General features: G+C 43.6%; 1 protein-coding gene across 2 annotated transcripts in view; it reads left to right on the top strand.

Annotated features, from left to right (window-relative positions):
* Positions 1-21795, top strand: part of KCND3 (potassium voltage-gated channel subfamily D member 3) — a 226691-nt gene that overhangs the window by 192235 nt on the left and 12661 nt on the right. For both annotated transcript variants that reach the window (XM_037885074.2, XM_037885075.2), the window contains exons 4-5: positions 8901-9002; positions 19134-19226. In XM_037885074.2, coding sequence (XP_037741002.1) covers positions 8901-9002; positions 19134-19226 — 195 coding nt within the window. The remainder of the gene's footprint in view (positions 1-8900; positions 9003-19133; positions 19227-21795) is intronic.

Consider the following 21795-nt stretch of genomic DNA (forward strand, 5'->3'; position numbering starts at 1 on the left):
CCCTGGAAGGCGAAGGGAGGAGACATGGAGTCTCTGGGAAGAGAGGCAGAAACTAGAGCTGCCATTTGCTGTGAACAACAGCTACTCTGACGGACCTAACGACCCAGGAACAATTCTTATCGGCCAGCACATCCTGCTCTTTCCATTAACTGCCCACATTGGTCCCGCTCTCTCTCCTTATGTAGCGCTCCCACAACAGCCCCCACTACCAGCTAAGCGCACAAAGCATGCACCCCCAATAGGATCAGCCAGCGCTTCTCCCAGCTCACGATTCTCCATTAAATAAGAAAGGGATAGCTTTGTGCAGCCAAAGGGTCTGTCATTCCACATGTCTGTCTCTTCCAGGGTGGGTTTGGCCTCACAGGGGAAAGCTCTGGTCCCTAGGGCAGACGGAGTCAGACCCTCTCCACCACACACTCTTCTGAGAGTCCCCTTTGCTATTCCGTAGCTTCCTTCAGCCAGGCCCAGGCCCAGTGGCTGCACTGTGGCAGGCAACTCTCATGGAAGCATGGGATAGTTAACCCTTTTCCTGCCTCCCATGGGATGAGGTTAATAGATCACATTACAATCATTGCTTGGGAAGCTATTCTGGGAGGATGGGGGTGTAAAAGAGCTTGTCACCAAAGAAATGATAAAGCCACCAGCATTTCTAAAAACACATGTTGTCGTTGTGGACAACAAAAGCCAGCTGTGGGTTTGGGTTTGGTTCCTTAAGTGAGAGGTTTGGATGTCCAGATAACTTTGCAGACAGACACTTTTGAAATCTGTTGCCATATTTATGGGGCTGAGGTACAAACTAATCTTCTGGAAATCAGTTCTTAGGGGGAAAAAAAACTTTTTCTTTTCTTTCTTTTTGTGTGTGTGTGTGTGTTTTGTTTGGCTCTGTCATCTCTCCTGTCTCAGCAAGGGGGAAAGAATGAAAAAAGACTCAGCTTGCCAATTGGTGCCATTTGCCTTGCAGAGATGATTGCTCTCTGTGACTGTTGGGCACAGCCCATGCAGGGAGAGCACTGGAGGTGGGGAATTGGTCCAAAGGTTACAGTGAAGAGAAGTGAGAAGGAGAACAGCTCCCCCTCTTCTCCCTGGCTTGGGCAAGCAGCATGCCTCATAGCTGCAGCAATAAGAGCTCCCCCTACCGTTCAGTCTACTTGCAACCAATGGCTATACCTATCACTGAGTTGTGGCATGCTCACCTTAACTCTGCCCATCAGTGGGTAGGGTTGTGATTTGTGTGAAAGAAGTTATAGAGGCAAGATACAGAAAGACACAGAGAGAAATCACTGACAAATACATAGTCATCATCCTGTGCATGTTAGTGTGATGAAGAAACTTCAGTTGTCCTCATGGGAGAAGGAATTCAGTAGCTTCTCTATTAGTAATGCAGCATGGCATGGAGCTGTTTTCTTTAGAAGACATGTATTAAGTGAAAAGTGTCTCTGGTTTGGAGGCAGATTCCAACAAACCGATTCATGCGGAATAGTGTCTTACTCCTTGAGTAGTCCCATTGATATCAGTATTCAAGGAGTCAGGTACTATGCAGTGTAAATATGCATGGCAGAATCCAGTCCTGATTTATTAAGGTTCTTGTGTAGCCCTGAAGGAAACAAGAAACATCACCATATAATTGCAGAAGAATGTTTAAGTTCCATATGTTAAATGCACTAAAATCTTTCTATCTCATCAGTCACTCTATGCTTAGTGGATAAGCTGAGGCCCATTGAATTCCATATTCTGTGTATTGTTCTATAAATAGATTGCAAATCATGTCCTTCTGTGTTGGAAAAGATTAAACGATACACTGCATTTGATATGACTATCTGTTGCTTTAATAGAGCCCAGGGTAAAATAAGATTAAAAGAATCACAGAGGAGTGGAGGGGAATCTTTCATCTGTGGAAAGCAATGAAGAGACCCAAAATAAGATAAAGGTCTGACTTTAAGTGGCTCTATCGAATTATACAGGAGTATAATGAGCTCTACACAATTTAATTTCCATATGCAGCTCCACTACAGCTCACCCAAAACAATAAAGAATGAATATTTAAACCTGGCTCAAAAGCTGTTTTAATGTAAAGATTTGAGGTGTTCAGAGGAAAATTTCCTAAGGAAAAGAGTTAGAACAACAGTAATGTGATTTGTAGGAAATACACTGTCCTCTCCATCACTTCATTATAACAGCGCTGCCTGCCTGTTGCAACATCAAGTTGGATCCAGGACTGGCATGATAATAACCGGCTATTATTACATGGGACATTTGCTTTTTCAACAGTTATTATTCCTCTCAATGCATGTCACAGGAGCAATTCATAACTTCGCAGTCCAGCTTGTTTCCAAGCTTCATTTAAGGTGTCATGTCAGCTTCTCGGCATCCTAAGTAGAACAGGTAATCAGTGTGTACACTCCGCTGCAAACGCAGCAGCTTCCTTGAATTCCTTGGCTTCTTTCTTTATTATTTTTGCACAGTGCTCTATTTACCAGCAGCAAAGGGACCGTGACAACAATGAATAGGTCAGACCCTCTGCTGAAGTTATTGGCACTATGCTAATTTACACCTAGCTGAGGATCTGGCTCATTATTTTTCCAGGGCTCCATGTGTACTCTGGGCTCCAGCTAAGTAGGAGAAGTGAAGTCTTTGATAAATTTCTTTTGGTTTCAATGTTAATGAGGGACGTGAATGTTGTTGTAGACTAAGGCCATTTTAAGGACGGTTGAAGATAACAAGAGGAAAACAAGAAAGCACTTTCCTTCCATCTCCCGTTTACTCTGACACTGTAGCTAGGGTGTGGCAAGAGCCACTGCTTTCCAAATCCCTAATCTGGTTTGTTACATTTTTCCATATGCAAAGGGCAAGCCGAGAATTTCTATCTAGAATGCAGGTGCAAGCCTAAAGTCTACTCCAGAGAGCTGTGGAGCAGAACTATAGATCCCTACTGTATACTGGGGAGGGGAATCTGGCCCTGACTGAATGGCTTTCATATTGCACTGTGGAACTAGAAAACCAAACCATAAAAGCCTTCAATCGGCTATCTTTGATGGCGGCTTTCTTTCAGATACAAGGATTTTAAAAAAAAAAGCGTTGTGCAGTCGTGCAATGCAGTACTCACTAGAGCAGGCACCAAGAGGGCTACAGATATTCAAACCATTCGTTATTTAGAGGAAAAAATATGGGAAGCAGCTGTTAATTATCCAGTGTTTGTGTTTTCTGCCAAGAACGCTCTTACTGTGGGTTTAGCTGATACAATTGGATGGGCTGGCTAATGCTAATAACAGCTCCTGGCCCAGTAGGGCGGGAGCAGGAGTGGACGTAGGACTCTTCCACACAAGACCTGACATCCTCTGCTTTTTTGGGATGGTTACAAAAGACATAACTGACTGTGCCAGTACTGTAGATTTATTTTAGACCTCAGCGTATTGTACCTCAAGCCATACTCTAAGAAGGAATGTATCTTCCAAATCAAGGGCACAGAAAATCTGGAGGGCCACAGGAATCTGGCAAGTAAGAAATGATGTCAGAGACTAATATCAGAGAAACCAACAATAAAATCACTCTCCCTTAGAAATATATGGAAATCAACAACAACAACAGATAGGTAGTTCCTAATCCTGCCATCCGGTACGAGTGTCTCTTGGCCTATAACACCTGTTCCTTGCACCTTGCCTAGACAGATTAGAGATGGAGGGTTGAGATAGATGACGGGATACTCTGCCTTGGGACAGGCTGTACTCCAGGTCCTCTTACAATTCCATTACTGATCCCAAGGACAGCGTAGGAAGGTGACTGCCAGGGTATTGCCATAATGTAGGGTTTGTCTGTCTATCTAGATATATCCCCCTCATCACCATGACATCTGAGCAGCCCACACACAATGTTTTAGGAAAGTCCGAGTGTCCTCCCTGCTCATTCTATGCCGCTAGATTCTGCCACATTGCATCTTGAAACTGCAAAGGCTAGGGAGAGGATCCACACCTTTATTGACACCCGCCTTTCAGTCTCCTCACTAAGACAAATGAGGGCTAAGATAGCCAAATTAATGCTCTTAATGTGCAAATTGCTGTCATATGATTGTTATTATTTCGAATGAATTATCTTCCAGATTTGGTAATATGCACGTTGAGCTCCTGTGGTTTCCTAGCAACTCTTCCTACCACCTCCACTCTCACACACGCACCGGGGGCTGCTTTTTTCTTTTCTTTTCAGCTCTAACAGTGCCCAAGACAATATTCAGAAATAGTGATCTCATGCCCTGCCTTGCCCTTTGCGAGTCACTAGGGCAGGTAAGACCTGGGAGGAATGCACCCTTCCTAAAGGCATTAGCAGCAGATCAACCAAAATACATGATCCTCCACTTGTTTGTGCCTACTAGAGCCCTCCCTCATCGAAGGAGCAACCTCCAAGCGTGGGTCTGGGATGACACAGCCAAGCCCACCAGTCTTTAAAATAGGATATGTCAAAAGCTGCACGTAAATGCAAACCTTAATCCCTAGGGCCCCGACCCTGAAGTTGCTGAGGTTCTGTGTGGATGCAAGAGTCCATTTCAGAACAAGAGCCTAGACCTGTATGTCTGTGGGCTGGTGCAAGGTGTTCTCAGAGGAAAGTCATTGCCCCTGGAATTCACTTCCCCACTTGCTCTGACAGAGCCCAAGTCTGTTGGCCTTCCGGGCACACAGCAAGGTCTTCCATTAACTCAGGGTTGCCTGTGGAGTGGGCAGCATGGGGAGTGTCATGGCAGGGCTGGGGAGGTCCTTTTAGTGCATTTTGTTTGGTGTTGTGTAGGTTTAAATCCTGGTCCATGCACCATGTCCATGCAGTGGGGACAAAGCTGCCCCTGAGGGCCTGTTCTGGATGCCTGGCTGGAACTCATTGTGCTCCAACAACCACTAGCCAGTACAATGACTTTCCAGCTTGCCTAGATTAGAGCAGCTAGGAGGCTTCTTGGACTTGCCCCCATCTCTGGGTCCTACATCGAGCTCAGCTGGATGCCAGAGTCAGGGCATTTACATTTCCTGGCTGCTCATGTGCCTGGTGAGACACTCAAAGGAACAAGGCTGGGTTTTGTTGTAAATTTCAGGCAGGAGGGAGCAAACTGGACATCACCCAGTGATGGAGACTGTAGGGCTGCCCAGAGTTGTGTGAAGACTGGCAGTTGTTCACATGAGCATTTTAGGAGTTTGTCCACATGAATTTTGCACCCTCTGGACTTTGCTTTGAGTTTCAGGGTTGACTGAGCCCACCAGATCAACCTGCAATGGCCCATTTCACCTAATTCCATGTAACAGCACCAAGTGAGCCCTGGTTTCTATCCTGAATCATGAATCACAGTCCCAATTTGGCTAAATGAAAACACAGCCGAGAGATGTCAGTGGGGTTGCACAGGGTGTAAATCAGCACAGAATTTGGCCGCAAGTGACAACGGGGTGAAATTCACTCCTGTGCACAGGGTCTGTACAGAGTCTTTGCCAAGCCCTTGGTCATGCTCCATCATGTTCAGAGACCCACATCCTGCTCACCCCTAAGAAATGTAGGGCTTATATGGGACATAAGTGATAGATAGGCCTTGTAACTCTTCACAGAGGTGAAGTTCACCCCATACACATACATAAACTCAGGCACACAAAAGCATATCAACCTTCATGACTGTCCTTCGTGGTCTCCTCTTGGACACTATTTCCTTCCCTCGCTCACAGACTAAAAAAATAGGTTTAAATCACCATTCTTTCCCAGCAATGTTTTATACCCATCTGAAGATCTTTTAAATAACAACATCTGTTCCAAACTCTGAAAGCCATGGGGCTTAATTATTTAGTTAGCTTGTGGCTCTGTTTCAGGGAGGAAGAGCGAACAGATTCTCAGAGATGAACCATTCACATTCCGTGTGGAGTACAGCTATTAATATTTGATCTCCTGCTAGCCTGGAGGCAAAGGGAATAATGTTCATCACAGGAGCCTAAGACTGAATCCACTTTAACAAATGACTGAACCGGTAATGACAGCAACAGAAGATGCTGGTGGAACCTTTTGTGCTGTATCTGAGAAGAAACTGTTGGGGCCTCTTGAACTTCCTGCAGCAAAGGAACGGACATTTTGTCAAGAGCAAGAGGAAATACATCCTCTGTAATCATCGTCAATTTAAAGACAGAGATCAATGGGCCAAAGTTACTCCTGGTGCAATTCAGGGGAGGGATACACTAGATCAATTGTGAAAGGCGAGGAAAATGTACAAATTGGTGTGCAGGTTTACTGCATGTGAAATAACTTTGTGGAATGCAGGTACAATGACTCAGTACAACATGACTGGCCTAGTGATCCAGTGCATTCACTCAGCAGTTGCAATATCCACCTGAACATGCCTGCCACATGTCTAGGAAGAGAGGTTTATTGCACTTCCAAGTTGTGTGGAACCGTTGCTCTCAGTAACGCTCACCCCCAAATCCAATTCAGATTTGCCCCAAGGCAACTGTGGTAGCATCATCAAGAAGCGTGTTTCAGCACAGTGTTTGCTGGTCAGCAGCTACCCTGTTTTCCTGGCTTCTCTCTCCTTCCCAAGTCAGACAATTCTTGCAAAGACTTACAGCACTCCGTGCTGTGCAGCTGTCATGGTTACAGTCATTAAAATTATTAACAGGACAGGAAAGGGGTGTGAGGAAGGGAAAAAACACCAAGAAAGAGAGGACATCTTAGACTAATAGCCTTTAAAGTCAGAAGGGAGCATCATGATCATCTAGTCTGACCTCCTACATATTGCAGGCCACAGAACCTCACCCACACACTCTTTGTCATTTTTAAATGCTCTGATGGTGTCAGATCACACACATTGTGATCTAATCTGCTGCCTGCTTGTGGTGCATGTTCCTAGGGCCTGCCTTAGAACACAGGGTGAAATCCACCATCCATCTAAGTTAATGGCAGTTTTACCATTGATTTCAGTGGATCCGGGATTTCACCCATCGACTCTGAGCCTTAGTGTTAAGAGTGGGTGTTGGGAGCCAAAGAAATCTGGCCAAGATTTAGAAAGGCGACACTTGGTTTTGGAAAAAGGAAAGGAGTACTTGTGGCACCTTAGAGACGAACAAATTTCAATTTTTGGCTGCTCAGATGGGCTGATGCTGAACACCCACCCTCTGAAAGCAAGGTGTGTCAAGGCAGGGGCTCAAAATCACCAATCACTTTTGAATCTCCTGGCCTCTGTCTCCTAACTGAAGCTGCAGAACAGTGCCCAGGACATGTCTTTGCCTGGGAAATTGTTTGTGTGCATGAATTAAAGTGCACTGGGTTAAGCAAATCTTTCAAATCCAGAGTGCTTGAGTCACTCGTGCATATATGGTAATACACTTTCTGGAATCATTATGTGCTATAGACCCATCATGGATATTTACCTCTTGGCTTTGCTCTTGCTACACTGTGTCCATTAACCGTCACTAATCAGAAAAGAAAACCTAGTGTTCTGTATTATTTAAAAGATTATGCAGTATTTTAAAACACAACCTAATATAAATTTGTTATAGTGGTAATTATTTCATGTATTTACCTTTAATGGAGCTTGGGTAATAAATATTGAATTAACAATAAATTTTTAAAAAGCAAATCACTTCACAGAGAAGGAGGAAGCATTTGCATAGACAAATTTAAAAGAGTTAAAAACTGTTTGATCACTTAATGATAGAAGCTTTATATGCTTACATTAGTCTATACCACTTTTCTATCATTTAGTTCAGTCCTCTAACTAGAAGTTATAGGGTCTGTAGAAAAGACCGAGCCAGGCAGGGGTAACTAATTATAAGAAACCAAACATTAGGTAAATAGATGTTTTTCCTTCTTTCCGAATAGCTTATTTGTTGCTGTAGAGAGATTTCTATCTATCTAGGAGGGCATATTTTTTTCTGGAGAAAATTATGCTCCTGTTACCATATATCCAAGTTAACAAACACACACTGCTGCTGGAGGAGAAGAGAAGGAACAAACAAGGTGTTTTTTACAGTCTCCAAGGAGAAAATAAGAGATAGATAGATATTTCCAATTATTAATCTATGCCAATCAGCTCACAGGTGGGGCAAGTTAGTGATCTGCCCTATTATATATCCTTCTTGTCTCCTATTGTTAACCATTTGTATCGTAGTTACACCTACAGTCCTCCACCATATAGGGCCTTATTGTGCTAGGTGCTGCACAAACATATAGTAAATGACTCTCTATGCCCCAAAGTGTTTACAGTCTAGAAGATAAGGCATCACAGAGGGATTTCACATGCAAGCAAGTGGGAGAAACGGGGCATTGAGGAGTTGTGTGCACAATCTGTACCAATTATTGAAATCTCTCTCTCTCTTTCTCTGTCACACACACATCTGAGTCTCACATGATAAGCTATATATATACACACATGCATGTAACACAATCCTCCCATGTCAGAGGCAAGAAACATGTGAGAGATGGGTGTCTCCAGTTGGACACGCAAAATATGGAGATACCCAAAAATATCACTATGCACTTTTGAGTAGGTAGCCACCTACTCATTAAGGGGAGGCCACTGATGGGCTGTGAGAGGTCATAGAATCATAGAATATCAGGGTTGGAAGGGACCTCAGGAGGTCATCTAGTCCAACCCCCTGCTCAAAGCAGGACCAATCCCCAACTAAATCATCCCAGCTCTGGTAATGTCTTGAGTTGTCAGATTTCCTTAATCTCCATCAATTGAGTTTTAAAACTGGGTTGCAGGTAGGAAGTGCAAAGGTTGTGCTGTCTGCTGATCTTCCCCTAGCCATAAATTCCTTGTATTTTCGTCTCGCTGATTTTTCAGGTTCCATGAAAAGTTTGTATTTTCTTTCCCCCTATTTTAGTAGAGGTGGAACAATTGGCTTGGTGTGTAAAAGTAAAAATATGTCAATAAATCTTGCTTCTCTTCACAGAAAGCCCGGCTTGCACGGATACGAGTGGCCAAAACAGGAAGTTCCAGCGCTTATCTTCACAGCAAACGCAATGGCCTGCTGAACGCAGCCTTGGAGCTGACGGTACGTGCAGAGAAAATAATCCCTTTCACAGTGGAGTTTGAAAAGTTCTCCATCCCAATCAAACCCTGTTTTGGTTGTTTCCCCCACCACAAAGACACACCTAATTGCTTGTTATTCAGTGTGACAGCCTCACATGTTGAGTTGTGCTACACTATAATTACACTACAATTTACTGGGTATGCTATATGTAGAGACAGCTGGAATTCAGCTGCAAAATTGGAGAGAGAGGGAGGGACTTTCTGGGGCTCTTTCTTGAGCTAGGAAAGGATCCATCTTTCTAACGAAGACAGAAATGACAAAGAGCATTAATGGACCAGATCCTCAGATGGTGTAAGTCAGCATAGCTCCATTGAAGCTCTCTGTGTGTTGAAGTCATTGGAGCTGTCCCCATTTATATGAGGTGAGGATCTGGCCCTACCATACATTTCTGTCATCTTTAATAAGGAGTTGCTTGTTTCCAAATCTCTATATCTTCACAAGTGTGCAATACCTTATTACAAAGTGCCATGCTGTGCACAAAGAGCTCAGTAAAAACCTTGCTAATTTCTACTTTCCTAATCCATAGACTGGATGACGCACAACCCAATACCTGTGCATGTGCACACTCGCACACACACACACACAAAATGGACTCACTCTCACCCCATTTCTCAGCAAAGAGACAGCCCTGTAGTGAGTTTTCATATTGCAATCCACCAGCTTCAATAATTTAACAAAATATTCTGTGGAACACTCACCAGCATGCTCTGATATATCACAAGCCATTCATACCCACAGCTGCCCCCCCCTCCAAAAATGGACAAGATTTCTGGTAATGCATTTTTCTTGATTAGTTACCAAAAAACAACAACAAATTTGTTCCCCAGGGGCTTGACCCTGCAAGGGGCCAGCTGCTGTCAGCGCCTTTTGCCCTTGACATGAGTTGAGGGTGCTTGACCTTTCAGCTCAGCCCTGAACCACGGGTGGCTTGAAAGCCGCACCATACCAGGAGCGGTCCTGGGAGGCAGTGTGATTCAGAGATACCTCTTTGGGGCCCGGTTCCTTAATACTTCCGCCTCACTCTGGTGGTGGGGCTAGTGATTTGCTGCTGGCACGACAGCTCACTGGTGGGAGACAGAACCTACTCCCTCCCCCTCTCCCCCGCCACCCGGTCTTGGGCAGAGGGCACTAAGGAAGTCAGCCACACCTGTTGACTCCTGCACTGTGCTCTAGCTCACCTGTAGAGGGTTTAAATGGGATTCCAACTGCCCTGCATTGCATGCAGTCCAAGTCACAGTCTAGCTTAGGTTGTGTCTTTTACTCTCTCACTAATGGTTCTCTTGGTCAGGGTGTATCAGCAAGGATCTGCTGTCTCTGGAAAATCACACATCGTATTTATTCTCACACTATAATACTCTAAATATACCAGGAAGTGGCCTCCAAACTGACACACACACACACAAATTATGTCATTTCCTCCAGCGTTGGCAACTCTTGTGATTTTACTGCATATCTTGCAATTCAGTGTTTTTGTTACACCCTCAACTCCTGGAGTCAGGTGAATACATCAGAATCTCAGTTTCTTTTAAAAAAATAAGCTTCTAGCCCTTCTGGTTGCAAAGAAAAGCTAGAAAACATGAACACTAAAGACTCAAACGTTAGTAGGCAAATAAAAAGAACCAAACATTTATTATTTCCAAAAATCTCATGACTTTGGAACAGTTGGGTTTGGCAATGCTGCTCTTCTGTAGCTACGTCACCATCAGGAGGAGCTTGTGAGTAGAAAAAGCCAGCACTTGCAGAGATGGTGCATCACTAGCATGAGATCAGCAGCTGCGGTGGGACTCCTGGAAGCATTAGCCCTGAAATTATTACAGGCTCACAATTACTGGATTGCAGGAAGGAGGACCCAAAGACTGTCCAGCAGGAGAGGAAAATGTATCACAGCTCCTGTTCTGTGCAGCTCGATGGTTTTATTTTAATAGCAAGGTATCCGAAGGCTAGTATTAGCTATTCATGAGGAAGGAAAGTTTTAAGTGAGTCAGATTGCTCGGCAGAATCAGTGAAAATGAGAGAAGGTTGGTACATTAAAGCCTGCTCAAGACCTGAGCAGGAATTAACACATTTCGTGGGTTTAATTTCAAATAAATCAGTCCTTGGTGCACACGGAGAACAGAAATTGCATAATTGAGCCTTGAGAGCTGCCTAATGCTGTGTTCATGCATCCATACTCTGGACCTAATCCTGCAAACACTTACTACTCTGCCTGGTGCTGCTTAATGGGAACATTCAAGGTAGTGAGTGTTTGCAGGTATGAACGCTTCATTTTTACTCAGTTCTTGCCAAGTCAGATGGAACACTTGCCACTGTAAAAGTGGAGACAGGCCTTCAAGATTTGGCCTGCAATGTCTCTGCGTTGCTCACTCAATCCAACTGCCATTTGAGTTGAGGGAGGGCTGGATCACAGACATAGGAATCACGATGCCCTTTAGGCTGGGCACGTGCTATGCATCCCCTTAATTCTGCAGGTAGCCCCATTGGTTCAGTGAGATTACTTACAGAGGAAGGATGCTACTCAAGGGGAGTAAGGACTGAAGAATCTGACCCTCAGTTGCCATGATGTCTTTTCAAACTGATTCCAAAGAGGCACATTGCACCAGACAATAGATTGGGATGCACAAGAACTGGGCTCTGTCACTGACTCACAGTGTCATTTCATTTCCCCACCTCTCAGGGACAACATATGATATTTACCACCCTTTGTCTATGGCACTGAGCTCTCTGGATGAAAATGGCTCTGGACGCACTAAGCAAATCTGAGAGCTAGGTTCTCTTTTTCCATGTTTGTCAAAACCCAGCCCAGCTGAACAGGACATGGGGAATTTTGTCACCTCAGCCTAGTGACCATCCATGTCAGAATCCAATTCACCACTCACGAGCCTTCAGTTCTATTGCAGGCAGTGTCTCTCTTACACGGCAAAGGTCCCCAGCACCTAATGTCAGTGAGGCCTTCTGAAAATGAGCATTAAACCTTCTCAGCTGGTTGCATTTTTTTTTTAGCATGTACTGTAAATAGGGCTTGCCAATCAAACTGTGAAACCTTTGAAGGAGGCACAGAATGGTTACGACGTGGCCAGGGACTCAGAGAACCAGCTCAGATGTGTTAATAAGATTCTGTTATTTCATCAGGAGGCAACATGCACAGTTACACTGAAAATTTAAATCATGCCCTGGGTTTTGCTGGTCTTTTAATTGTACTATTTAAAAATGCCACGGCAGCTCAGCACAGATGTGTGGCCCTCACTTGATTTTCCAGCCTGTCTCCCCAACGTGAATCCCATCACTTCTCTTTCAACCAAGCCAATCTGCCAGGCAGCTCAAAAATGGCTGCTGGGACACAGATGCAAAAGTCCAGAACATATTAGCTTGAGAGCAATAATTGGCTCCTAGGTTCGTTTCTGGCTTTTGCCCAAAATGAGTTAGGAAAGGGGTCTTTTTCTTTTTTTGGCTTTGTGGCTACTGCAGATGTTGTGACAACTGTGAGGGACAGTGGCAGAATCTGACCAGTGATTTGCCAGTCTCAGATTATTTTAAAATGTACAGAAGAAAGGAATCTATCTTTTGTAGTTGGTGTGTTAGATAATATTTTGGTTCCTGGCTACTGGGTATACTCTCATGGGCAAATGAACATTAATTACATAGTAGCTACACCTGGTTATATATCCTATTCTTAAAGCAGGCCCAGAACTTGCATCAATATTAATGGAACTTTCATGTGTATATCTAGTGACAAGACTGCCTTAGAGTTAGCAATAATTCCAAGTGTAATTACTATGTAGTCCTTATTAGCAATTAGCAGGGAATTTTCATTGTTTACCACTATGTAATCAATATATAATTGTTTTGTAAATGCCCAGTAATAACAGTGTGAGATGAGCCAGAATGGAAGCATTAGGACTTATGGGTCCCAAAATACATTATCTGGAGTTCTGAGGGGTTATCCAAGGAAATAACTACCACAGCTACCATTCTGACTGAATGGACAGCATCCTGGGGGCTTTGGGGCATGTAGAAACATGGGTCTGATTCTCCTCTCACACCAGTGGAGTTACTCCTGATTTACGCCAGCTTATGTGCGGGGAGAATCAAGCCATGTGTCTTCAGCTTAGAGCTTGGCAGTGTAAAGAGCAAAAGAGGAGGAGGAGGGATGATCAAAGGAGAGCAGTATGGAGAGAATATTCATTCCCTAAAGGCGGCATCGACTTTCCCTTCAGTGAAATGTGGGTTTGAGGCATTTTGTATTTGCCATGCAGACACTGAATAGGCAGGTTTTGTGGGAGCAAGTGACGCAGTGTTAATAGATGGAATATAAGACATGTTCAGGTGTTGATGGGCATGTACCTTGTAGTGGCTGCCGCCTACACAGCATACGTGAGCCTTAATCTCCTCTTGCCACTAACACCTTACAGCTGTGCCACTGTAAGATTGCTTGTGTAGCCACCCTACGCTGATGGGAGAGAGCTCTCCTGCCAACGTAGCACTGTCCACACCGGAGCTTATGTCGGTGTAATTTACGTTGCTCAGGTGGGTGTTTCTTCACACCCCTGCATGACACAAGTTATACCACCAAAAGTGGTCGTGTAGACATGATTCACTTCTTGTTGAAATGATAGGAGGTCTGTATTTTGAAACAAGACGGTTTTGAGATCTGTCCCTTCTTACAACCAAGAGCCCTCTGCAGCCACAATATTGATAAAGGGCAGAATCACCCACATGGAAAGAGTAAAATTAGCTTCTGTGCCAGTCCCTCTGTACTCAACTCTGTCCAACTTTGTTCACTGAAACACCAAGCGTAAGAGATAAGACAACCCATGGAGTTCTTCAGATTTGCACAGGAAGCAAGTCTTCCACAAGGACACCAGCAGTTCAGTGTGTGCCTTTCAAGTGCAAACTGGGGATGGTAGCTGGTATCATTTTCACCAAAACCTTGAAGAGGTAGGATCCCAGATCAAATTCTTAACACTCTCCTGGGCTTTTCATTACAGACAGATTTTTCTTCTAATGAACCCAGATTGCCTTTGCATGGAGCAACACAGGTATCATTCTCTCTTGGAATGCCCTTCTGGATAGAACAGCCACTGCCAGGCATTTGTGTGCTCAGACTGTCTATATGCATTTGTTGCTCCAGCTGTTATTATCTTCTGTTTCCCCACTCTTTTTTGCATGTTGAGATGTGCCAGAAATTCAGTGTCTGTTTCTGAATGTACTGAGCTGGAGGAAAAGCAGGAGCAAGGAAGATAAGGCAGGAGTCTGACCCTCGGTACTATTTATTTCTAATAATATTCATTCCACGATCTGTGTTTCCATACGTTTCAAGTCTGCCCTCCGGGGGAGAGGGAGGGAGAGGAGAGAAGTTGCCAACACTATGTATTCTACCATGGAATTTAGGTCTTCTACCAGAGCCAATGAAGCCTTGTTTCCTTGGCTTTCAAATTCCATTCATATTTGCTCTCCAGCACAACATGCAGGGACCTGGTAAGTGGGAACAAGCTCCTGCCTAACCTGAGCTTGCATCATTGATGCTACTTTCCTAAGTGATCAGTTGGCATGGGCAGAGGAGGGGTGGCAAGTTAGTATAGTATGATTTCAATGGTTGGAAGCAAGGACAGCGTCTCTTTCCTATTGGCTGCTTTCTGATATACTCATGTTAAGCATTTTGTTGTTCTGTACCCCTGTTCTTCACATAATATGTAGAATTCCGACGAGCTGGAGCCTGCTGCTATTTGGGCAATCTGTTTTCTTCCTGCAGTTAGAGCAATGTTTCACTGGCTGTATTAGGTGTCGGCTGATTTCCTGTGGATTTCTAAAGTGCTGGGTATTCTGCAGGAAGTGACAGATGTCTGCCTTTACTCAGGGTGCCAATGATAGAGTTTCCATCCTTAAATTTCTATAGCATCTAGCAAATTTATCTCATGCAACACATTCAGGACCGGTGCAAAGCAGGGTAAAGGCACCTGTAACAGTCTGTGGCAGTCCCTGCAGTAGGCGTGTTGCAGCGTGTTGTCTCTCCATGGGGTTTAAAATGTGTCCACTTTAGCTTTGGAGCCAGACAAAAACAGTAGAGAGACACCAGACTTGAAGATGACCCAGACTAATGCTTTAACCACAAAACTATCCTTCCCCCCAATACAGCTACTGCTACAAGTCAATAACCTGGGAGTCCCTGGGAGCAGAAATAAATGGGTCCTGCCCCCTCGTCACAAAATAATCATGTGTGTCACTGCCCATTTATGACTTTTTCTCATGTTGCTGTTCCAAATGGCTTTTTAACACGAATATCCTGACTGTCCAACCGTTACTGATTTCTGTGAAAAAGCGTGCAAATCTCTCTGCACAGATGTTCTGGATCAATGCAATAAACCTTCAGGTCAGTTTGTTTCTATATTCATGCTACAAAGCACCTCTGGTTCTCAGAGAGATTCATGTTACTTAAAGCCGCTTGTTGCAATGGTCTGTTCCTTTCTTCTTTTAAGTGAGATTTAGCTTTATACTGCTGCATTTGCTTTATCACATCAGGTGTCCTCCACAGGAGATATTCACATGCAAAGTTCTTCTCAGTTTCTATTCCTTCTCTCCATCTCAGTGCGGAAAGGGTTCGCTAGTGACCTCTGCAGGCTTTGCACAGGACCTATTTGCTGTGTTAGTTGACCTGGGTAAGAAAAACCTAAACTGTAAGAAAAACCTAAACTGTTCAGGTGGTTTTTAGCCCAACCCTGAAAATACCTTCTGGAAATGTCCCAGCACAACAGGTTTCAAGGCAACAAAGTGGAACTGCCTCCTACCTAGGAGAGATTCCCTCGTATCAGTCTATAAATAGTGTGTGCAGTCCGTGACCCTGAATTATGCCCTGAGATGCCTCTGGTTTAGCATCAGTCAATTTGCCCGATTTTCAGAGATCCCAAGTTAGACATCACAGTACGATCCTGGGTGTGGCTTCAAAGATGCAGCCAAATGCTCAATATATCACAGGATCCACTTAGGTATGTTGGCCATCAGCTGAGTTAAACACAACTGATTTACACCCTTTAACAGCCCTAGATGAAGTCAGACAGTAGATGCCTATGTTAAAATGTTCTGCTTTCTATCCCATTCCACCCATTTTCTTTCTCAAACTTTTGGATACTGCTGTTATGTGCCAGAAACAGGTATGCAAGGCACACGTGTCAACTTTTATCTTTCAGCTTCGAGCATCACAGAGGAGTCTCTCTGCCAGGCATCTACTGCTGAAACACCTAAGGAGCTTAAGGGGGTCACTTGCAAACATTTAATTGTCATTTTAATGTGTCTAATTGTCTGAAAATTTTAGCCACTGAATACACATAAAGATTAATGAGTATGATCACAGAAAACAGGCCATGAAATTGGGGTGGATTTCAGGGTCAGTGGGTTTAAAGAAAAATGCTTAGCAAAGTAGCTCTTAAAACTGCAACTATGGAATGGAAGAACTAAAATAATCCTTGTTTTGGAACAGCAGAGAGACTTGCCAAACAGCTTCTTCTTAGCGCCTTTCTTCCCATTTCTGGAGCATATCCGATTTTCAAATTGAAAAGTGAATGATGCATGCAATACTCTGAGAAACAGGCATTTGTATAAGACATGGAGAGACAGCAGATTCACAGGTTTACATACTGTGATAAATAAACCTTGACTGTGGCACTCAAAAAATGTGCTTATTGGAAATCCTCTCTCGTATGTGTGTTTAATCTCTGCCCAGTTTCATGGGGCTCCAGAGAGATCTTAGAGCATATTTATTTTCTTTAAGTAGATATTTACCACATTGAGCAAGCAACTGAGAGTGCTTTCAGACATTGTCCTTCCTTACCTGACCAAAAAAATCATGTAAATAGTGAATTTAAGTAACTAATGTTTATATATAATTAAATGGATCTAATATCTTTCTGCTGAATGACTCAATTGTAAGAATAATGAAAGATTAGACTCTGAGCTCTCTGGGGTTGGTTGGTTGGTTGTAGGGTGCCTAGCACAAGGGGGCTCTGATCCCTCTCTAGAGTTCATACACAATGGCAAGAGAAGCAATAACAACAACATCATGGTCTGATGGTCAGCGGACAGGCATAGGCAAGAGGAACATCTGAGTTCTACTCCCAGCTCTGAAGCTGGCTTCCACTATCCCCTCGGGCAAGTCATTTTACCTTTCTATGCATCAGTTTCCCCATAGAGATATTAGTACCGATCTCTATCAGAAGGGTGGCACTGGGGTTAGCTGGTACAGACCTTTGAAGATAATAAGCTTCGTCAAAGTGCTGAGTATTATTATGCATATACTGTACTGTAGCTCTTTTGGATTTCACATTCCCCATTTGAATTTGTTATTTGTAGTAGATAGGGCCATCCTCATTACAGAGCTAGGCTTTCAGTTTGTCTTATGCCTACTATCTGTGTCCCTCACGAAAGACCATTCATCAGCAGCATGAAACCCTCACCCAGTTAGGGGCTTAGAGGAGAGTGAGAACAGAGCAATTTGCAGGTAGCATTCCTTTTCCTAGCCGATCATGATTTGGGAGGCCAGGCTCTCAGCAGCTAGGACAAAACTTCTCAGGAAGACAAGATTAAGCAAAAAATTTTCTGTGGGGTCCCTGCTTTACTGCAAAGGTTTCTTGTGAAGTCAAAAGAACACACACACCCCCCCCCACCCAGATCATCATCTCAGGTAATTTTTCTTTTATGTGGCTTGAATACTTATCACTCGCCTGCCCCCAAAATTCAGCCCAATGATTAAACCTGTCTGACACTGCCTGTCCTTTTTGTCTTGCTTGCCAACAGCCAAGGTCTTTTAAAGGTTCTGAGCCTAATGCATCTCAGCTGCGCATGATTCCAGCCCAGCTGGGAGTGCCTGCCTGAGCTGATTCTAACGACTCTGCCAGGGAATTTTAACTCAAGAAACCCACTCTGCTGTCTGACTTAGAGTGTAAACTCTTTGGGGCAGTGATTGTACAGCGCCTAGCCCAATGGGGCCGTGATCCATGACTGGGATTCCTAGGTACTACCACAATACAAATAATAATCAATAATATAATCCTAATTAATAAAAGTCACAACCCCCACAGACACCCTCAAAAAACAGGGCTTTTTCTTTTGAGGGGGTGCTGCTAATTCCCTCTGATCAAATCTCTCGTGCCAATGCTACATGTTCCCCAGTAAAATCTACTTCACTTCTACTAATAGTGATGATTTATTAATAATAATAATTTGCACATCTCCAGTGCCTTTTATTCAAGCTGCTTTTCAAACAAAGGGCTTGATCCTATGAAATACCAGACACTAACAGCTCTCACTGAAATCATAATGGCACTCAGCCCCCCCACAGAAGCCTTACCATACCACGAGAAAGCAGATACACATCAGTTCCATTTTAGGAGACTGAAGACAGATATAGAGATGTTACTAGAGCTTGGACCAGAACCCAGGAATCCTGGCCCCTACTACTATCAGTCTATTCGGTAACACCCCACAAAGCCAGTCAATGGCTGTTTTTTCCTACTGCCTGTCTTCACTGTTTCACCTCAGGTCATTGTATGTTTTGTACCATTCCCCACACAAGAGACAGGATCATAAAGCTACATACCACCTGCTTCCTGAATTATACCCCAGCCACTGGTTCATTCTTGACTTAGAAGGAGAATAACAAACTCCTCACTCCCAAGCAAATCACCCCCTTCTTGGAGGGAGTAGGGTTTAGGGTGAAACTTTTTGAAAGTTGTAGCATTGCCATTCTGAGCTTTCAAACATCATGACTTTTTTGAAAAATAATAAATTGTGAGTTCTTTTTCCTTGCCTGCTGTTTTCTGGGTCTTTAGGCCACACTCTGGTCATGTTTCCAAGCTCTTCTCCATAACCACAAAGGCCTACAAACTTACTTTTTTTAAAAAATGAAAGCTGAGATTCTGACCTGAATCCAGGAGCTGGAGCTTTAAGGAAAACACCAACTCCCAAGACTCATGATAAAAACATGAAAGTTGGCAACACTGGAATTGTCACCTTTCCCCCACCTCCTCCCCTGTACAATCTGACATGGTTGTTCCCTTTATCCCCAGGATTTCAAGCCTGATTCTTCTTTCTCTGGTTGTTTAGGGATCTAGTGATGATGAGCAGCACATCAGCAAATCCACCTCGCTGATCGAAAGCCAACATCACCACCTGCTGCACTGCCTGGAAAAAACAACTGTAAGTAGCAACAGGGCCCTTTCTAAATCTGATTAAATCCTTTGCTCCTGGGTCCAGGTTTCCTTTGGAAAGGACATGGGTGCAGTATGCTCCTCTAAACCAATGCATGCACTCACAAACACACATCCCTATTGGCGATAAAAATATGTGTCAGTGAAGTGATGGGTCCTGAATCTCAGAAGTTCCCTGGAATATGCCACATGGGGAGAGATTCACTTTCTTTTTGTGAATTGCTTCACAAATAAGCATTGTGCAAAATGCTAACAGTGTACATCTGTGTAAAAGGAAAAAGGGATGGATTGTCCTGTGCAGGCATTTACACCAGTGCACAGTCGGTACAAATCACTATCCTTCTGATTGGGTAGCATTTCACTGCCTCCTGGCACTCACTTTGCAACTGGTGCAAATGACAGTACAGACTGCAGGGCAAACAGCCACTGCAGAGAGAGAAACAGCCTGTAATGACCAAAGAGACAGATTTGCGGGAGTAGGCTTTAACCATGGTGTCTGAACTAGGGCTAAACTCAGTTTGTCCTTGGCTACACTTGCAGTTAAAGTGCATAAATCCTGGGGGGGGAGGTATACCTCAGTGGTTTGAGCATTGGCCTGCTAAACCCAGGGTTGTGAGTTCAATCCTTGAGAGGACCATTTAGGGATCTGGGGCAAAAATTGGGGTTGGTCCTCCTTTGAGCAGGGGGTTGGACTAGATGACCTCCTGAGGTCCCTTCCAACCCTGACATTCTATGGTTCCTCTGAACCCATTGCTCCCACCCACTACCAATGATGTATGCGACTGCTGGCATGAAGAGGGCTACAGTGGGAAGCTGATGCCAGCAAACTCCAAGCCACACATATTCCCTACCACAAATAGGCCGGAGAAAACAACAACTGAGCCATTTAAAGGGAGCAGACGAGCCTTTTTGATGTGATTTAGTGACACTGTGCATGTCTTTCCTGACAAGCCTCAGTTAAAGGAGCATGTAGTTCATCTGGAGGCCAGTCAAGTGGGCTCTCCTGTCGTGACGTTTCACTCATGCAGTGCATGGTGCTGGAGTAAGACCCTAGGAAGCGCTATTTTTTAATTTTTAAATAGTTCTGTAAGCAGAAGTTCCTGGAAAAATTGCAAACAGATCTTTATCTCGTGTACATTTCATTTCCAGCTTTATATTCACTGGTGATTTGTGGTAAAGGGACATAGTACCTATATTGTATATCATGGCCCATTCTGGAAAGACACCAGTGGGTTAAGACCTGATGAGATGTATCCCTTTCCTTATCTGCATCCACCATCAGATATGACTTTGATTTCTGACCTGTATACATAGTCTCAATTTCAGTTTGGTTCCTAGCAGGATAACACCACATAGGTTTCAAAGATGCATTGGAAGAAGACCACTGGTTAAATACTTATAGCAACTAAATCCTAGGTCCTGAAACTCATCATGATGAATTATGAGGCTAATCATTCCAGTGCTGACGCACTATATCAGTGACTGTTGGTTTCATTTTATAGTATAAATCTGAGCTTGCCTGTGTTTCTGATAACTCTGTATGTTACATTACAAGCAGATATTTCACAACCTGACTCTTCAGTTGTTTAGAATTCTGTACTTACCCTTAAGCTTTAAATAGTATATTTCAAATATGGCTCATATCATGTGATTGTTACTACTATTTGCAAAGTGCCATAAATTTGCCTGGTATTTTACAGAAAATAAAAAGATAAGATCCCTGTCCCAAAGCGTCCACCATCTATTGTCCGGATCCTGCTTAACTTTAACACATGCTTAACTTTACACACTGTGACAAGTTATTCTACTGACTGTCAGTGAATAAAGTTAAGCAAATCTGTAAATCGTTGCAGGGCTCAGGCCTACATTAGACAAACTTCAGGCCAGATGATGACAGCCTCGCTCCGGAGTTGTACTTTTTTCCACAAGTACTCCCACTGATTTCAGTGAGACGGCTTGTCATATAAGTTGCTATTCAGTATGAGTAAGGCGATACCTGTCTGGCCCAAAATGAATTATAACAACAGACAATTGGATCAAAGGGACAGCAGCAGAGAGAGGAGAATGCAGGGCAGAAGATTTTCCTTGTATTTTCTTTTGTATTGGCCCCAATTTATTTTGGCCGAGGTGCCAGTGCAGGGTTAGGAACAGGAATATAGAGGCATTACTGCATTGAGTAGAACCAAAGAGAGCCACAAAAACTAGTGAGGTGAACTGTCCTACCATTGCAGTCAGATATTTGTATCAGCTGTTGAAAATTTTCTGAATTTTGATTTTTGGAACAAAAATGTCATTGCATTTTTGAATTTGGATGAACACTGGTGAAAAAAAAATCCACAAAATATTTGCTGCATTTTCCCCACATTTTCCAGCCTGTCCCAACCAGGATGAGATTGTCAGTCATGCTGTCACATATTTGTGTACCACAGTTAGAGCTGATCAAATCATGAAAATAATTATTTGAAAATTATCTATTTGATGAATAACAGTGTAACCCACACACCTCCTGGGTGTGGTGTTCTGTCCCTTCTAGTAGCACTGAGACGAGAGAAATAGAT

The sequence above is a fragment of the Chelonia mydas genome, chromosome 21 (assembly GCF_015237465.2).
Source record: "Chelonia mydas isolate rCheMyd1 chromosome 21, rCheMyd1.pri.v2, whole genome shotgun sequence".
In the NCBI taxonomy this organism is placed as follows: domain Eukaryota; kingdom Metazoa; phylum Chordata; order Testudines; family Cheloniidae; genus Chelonia; species Chelonia mydas.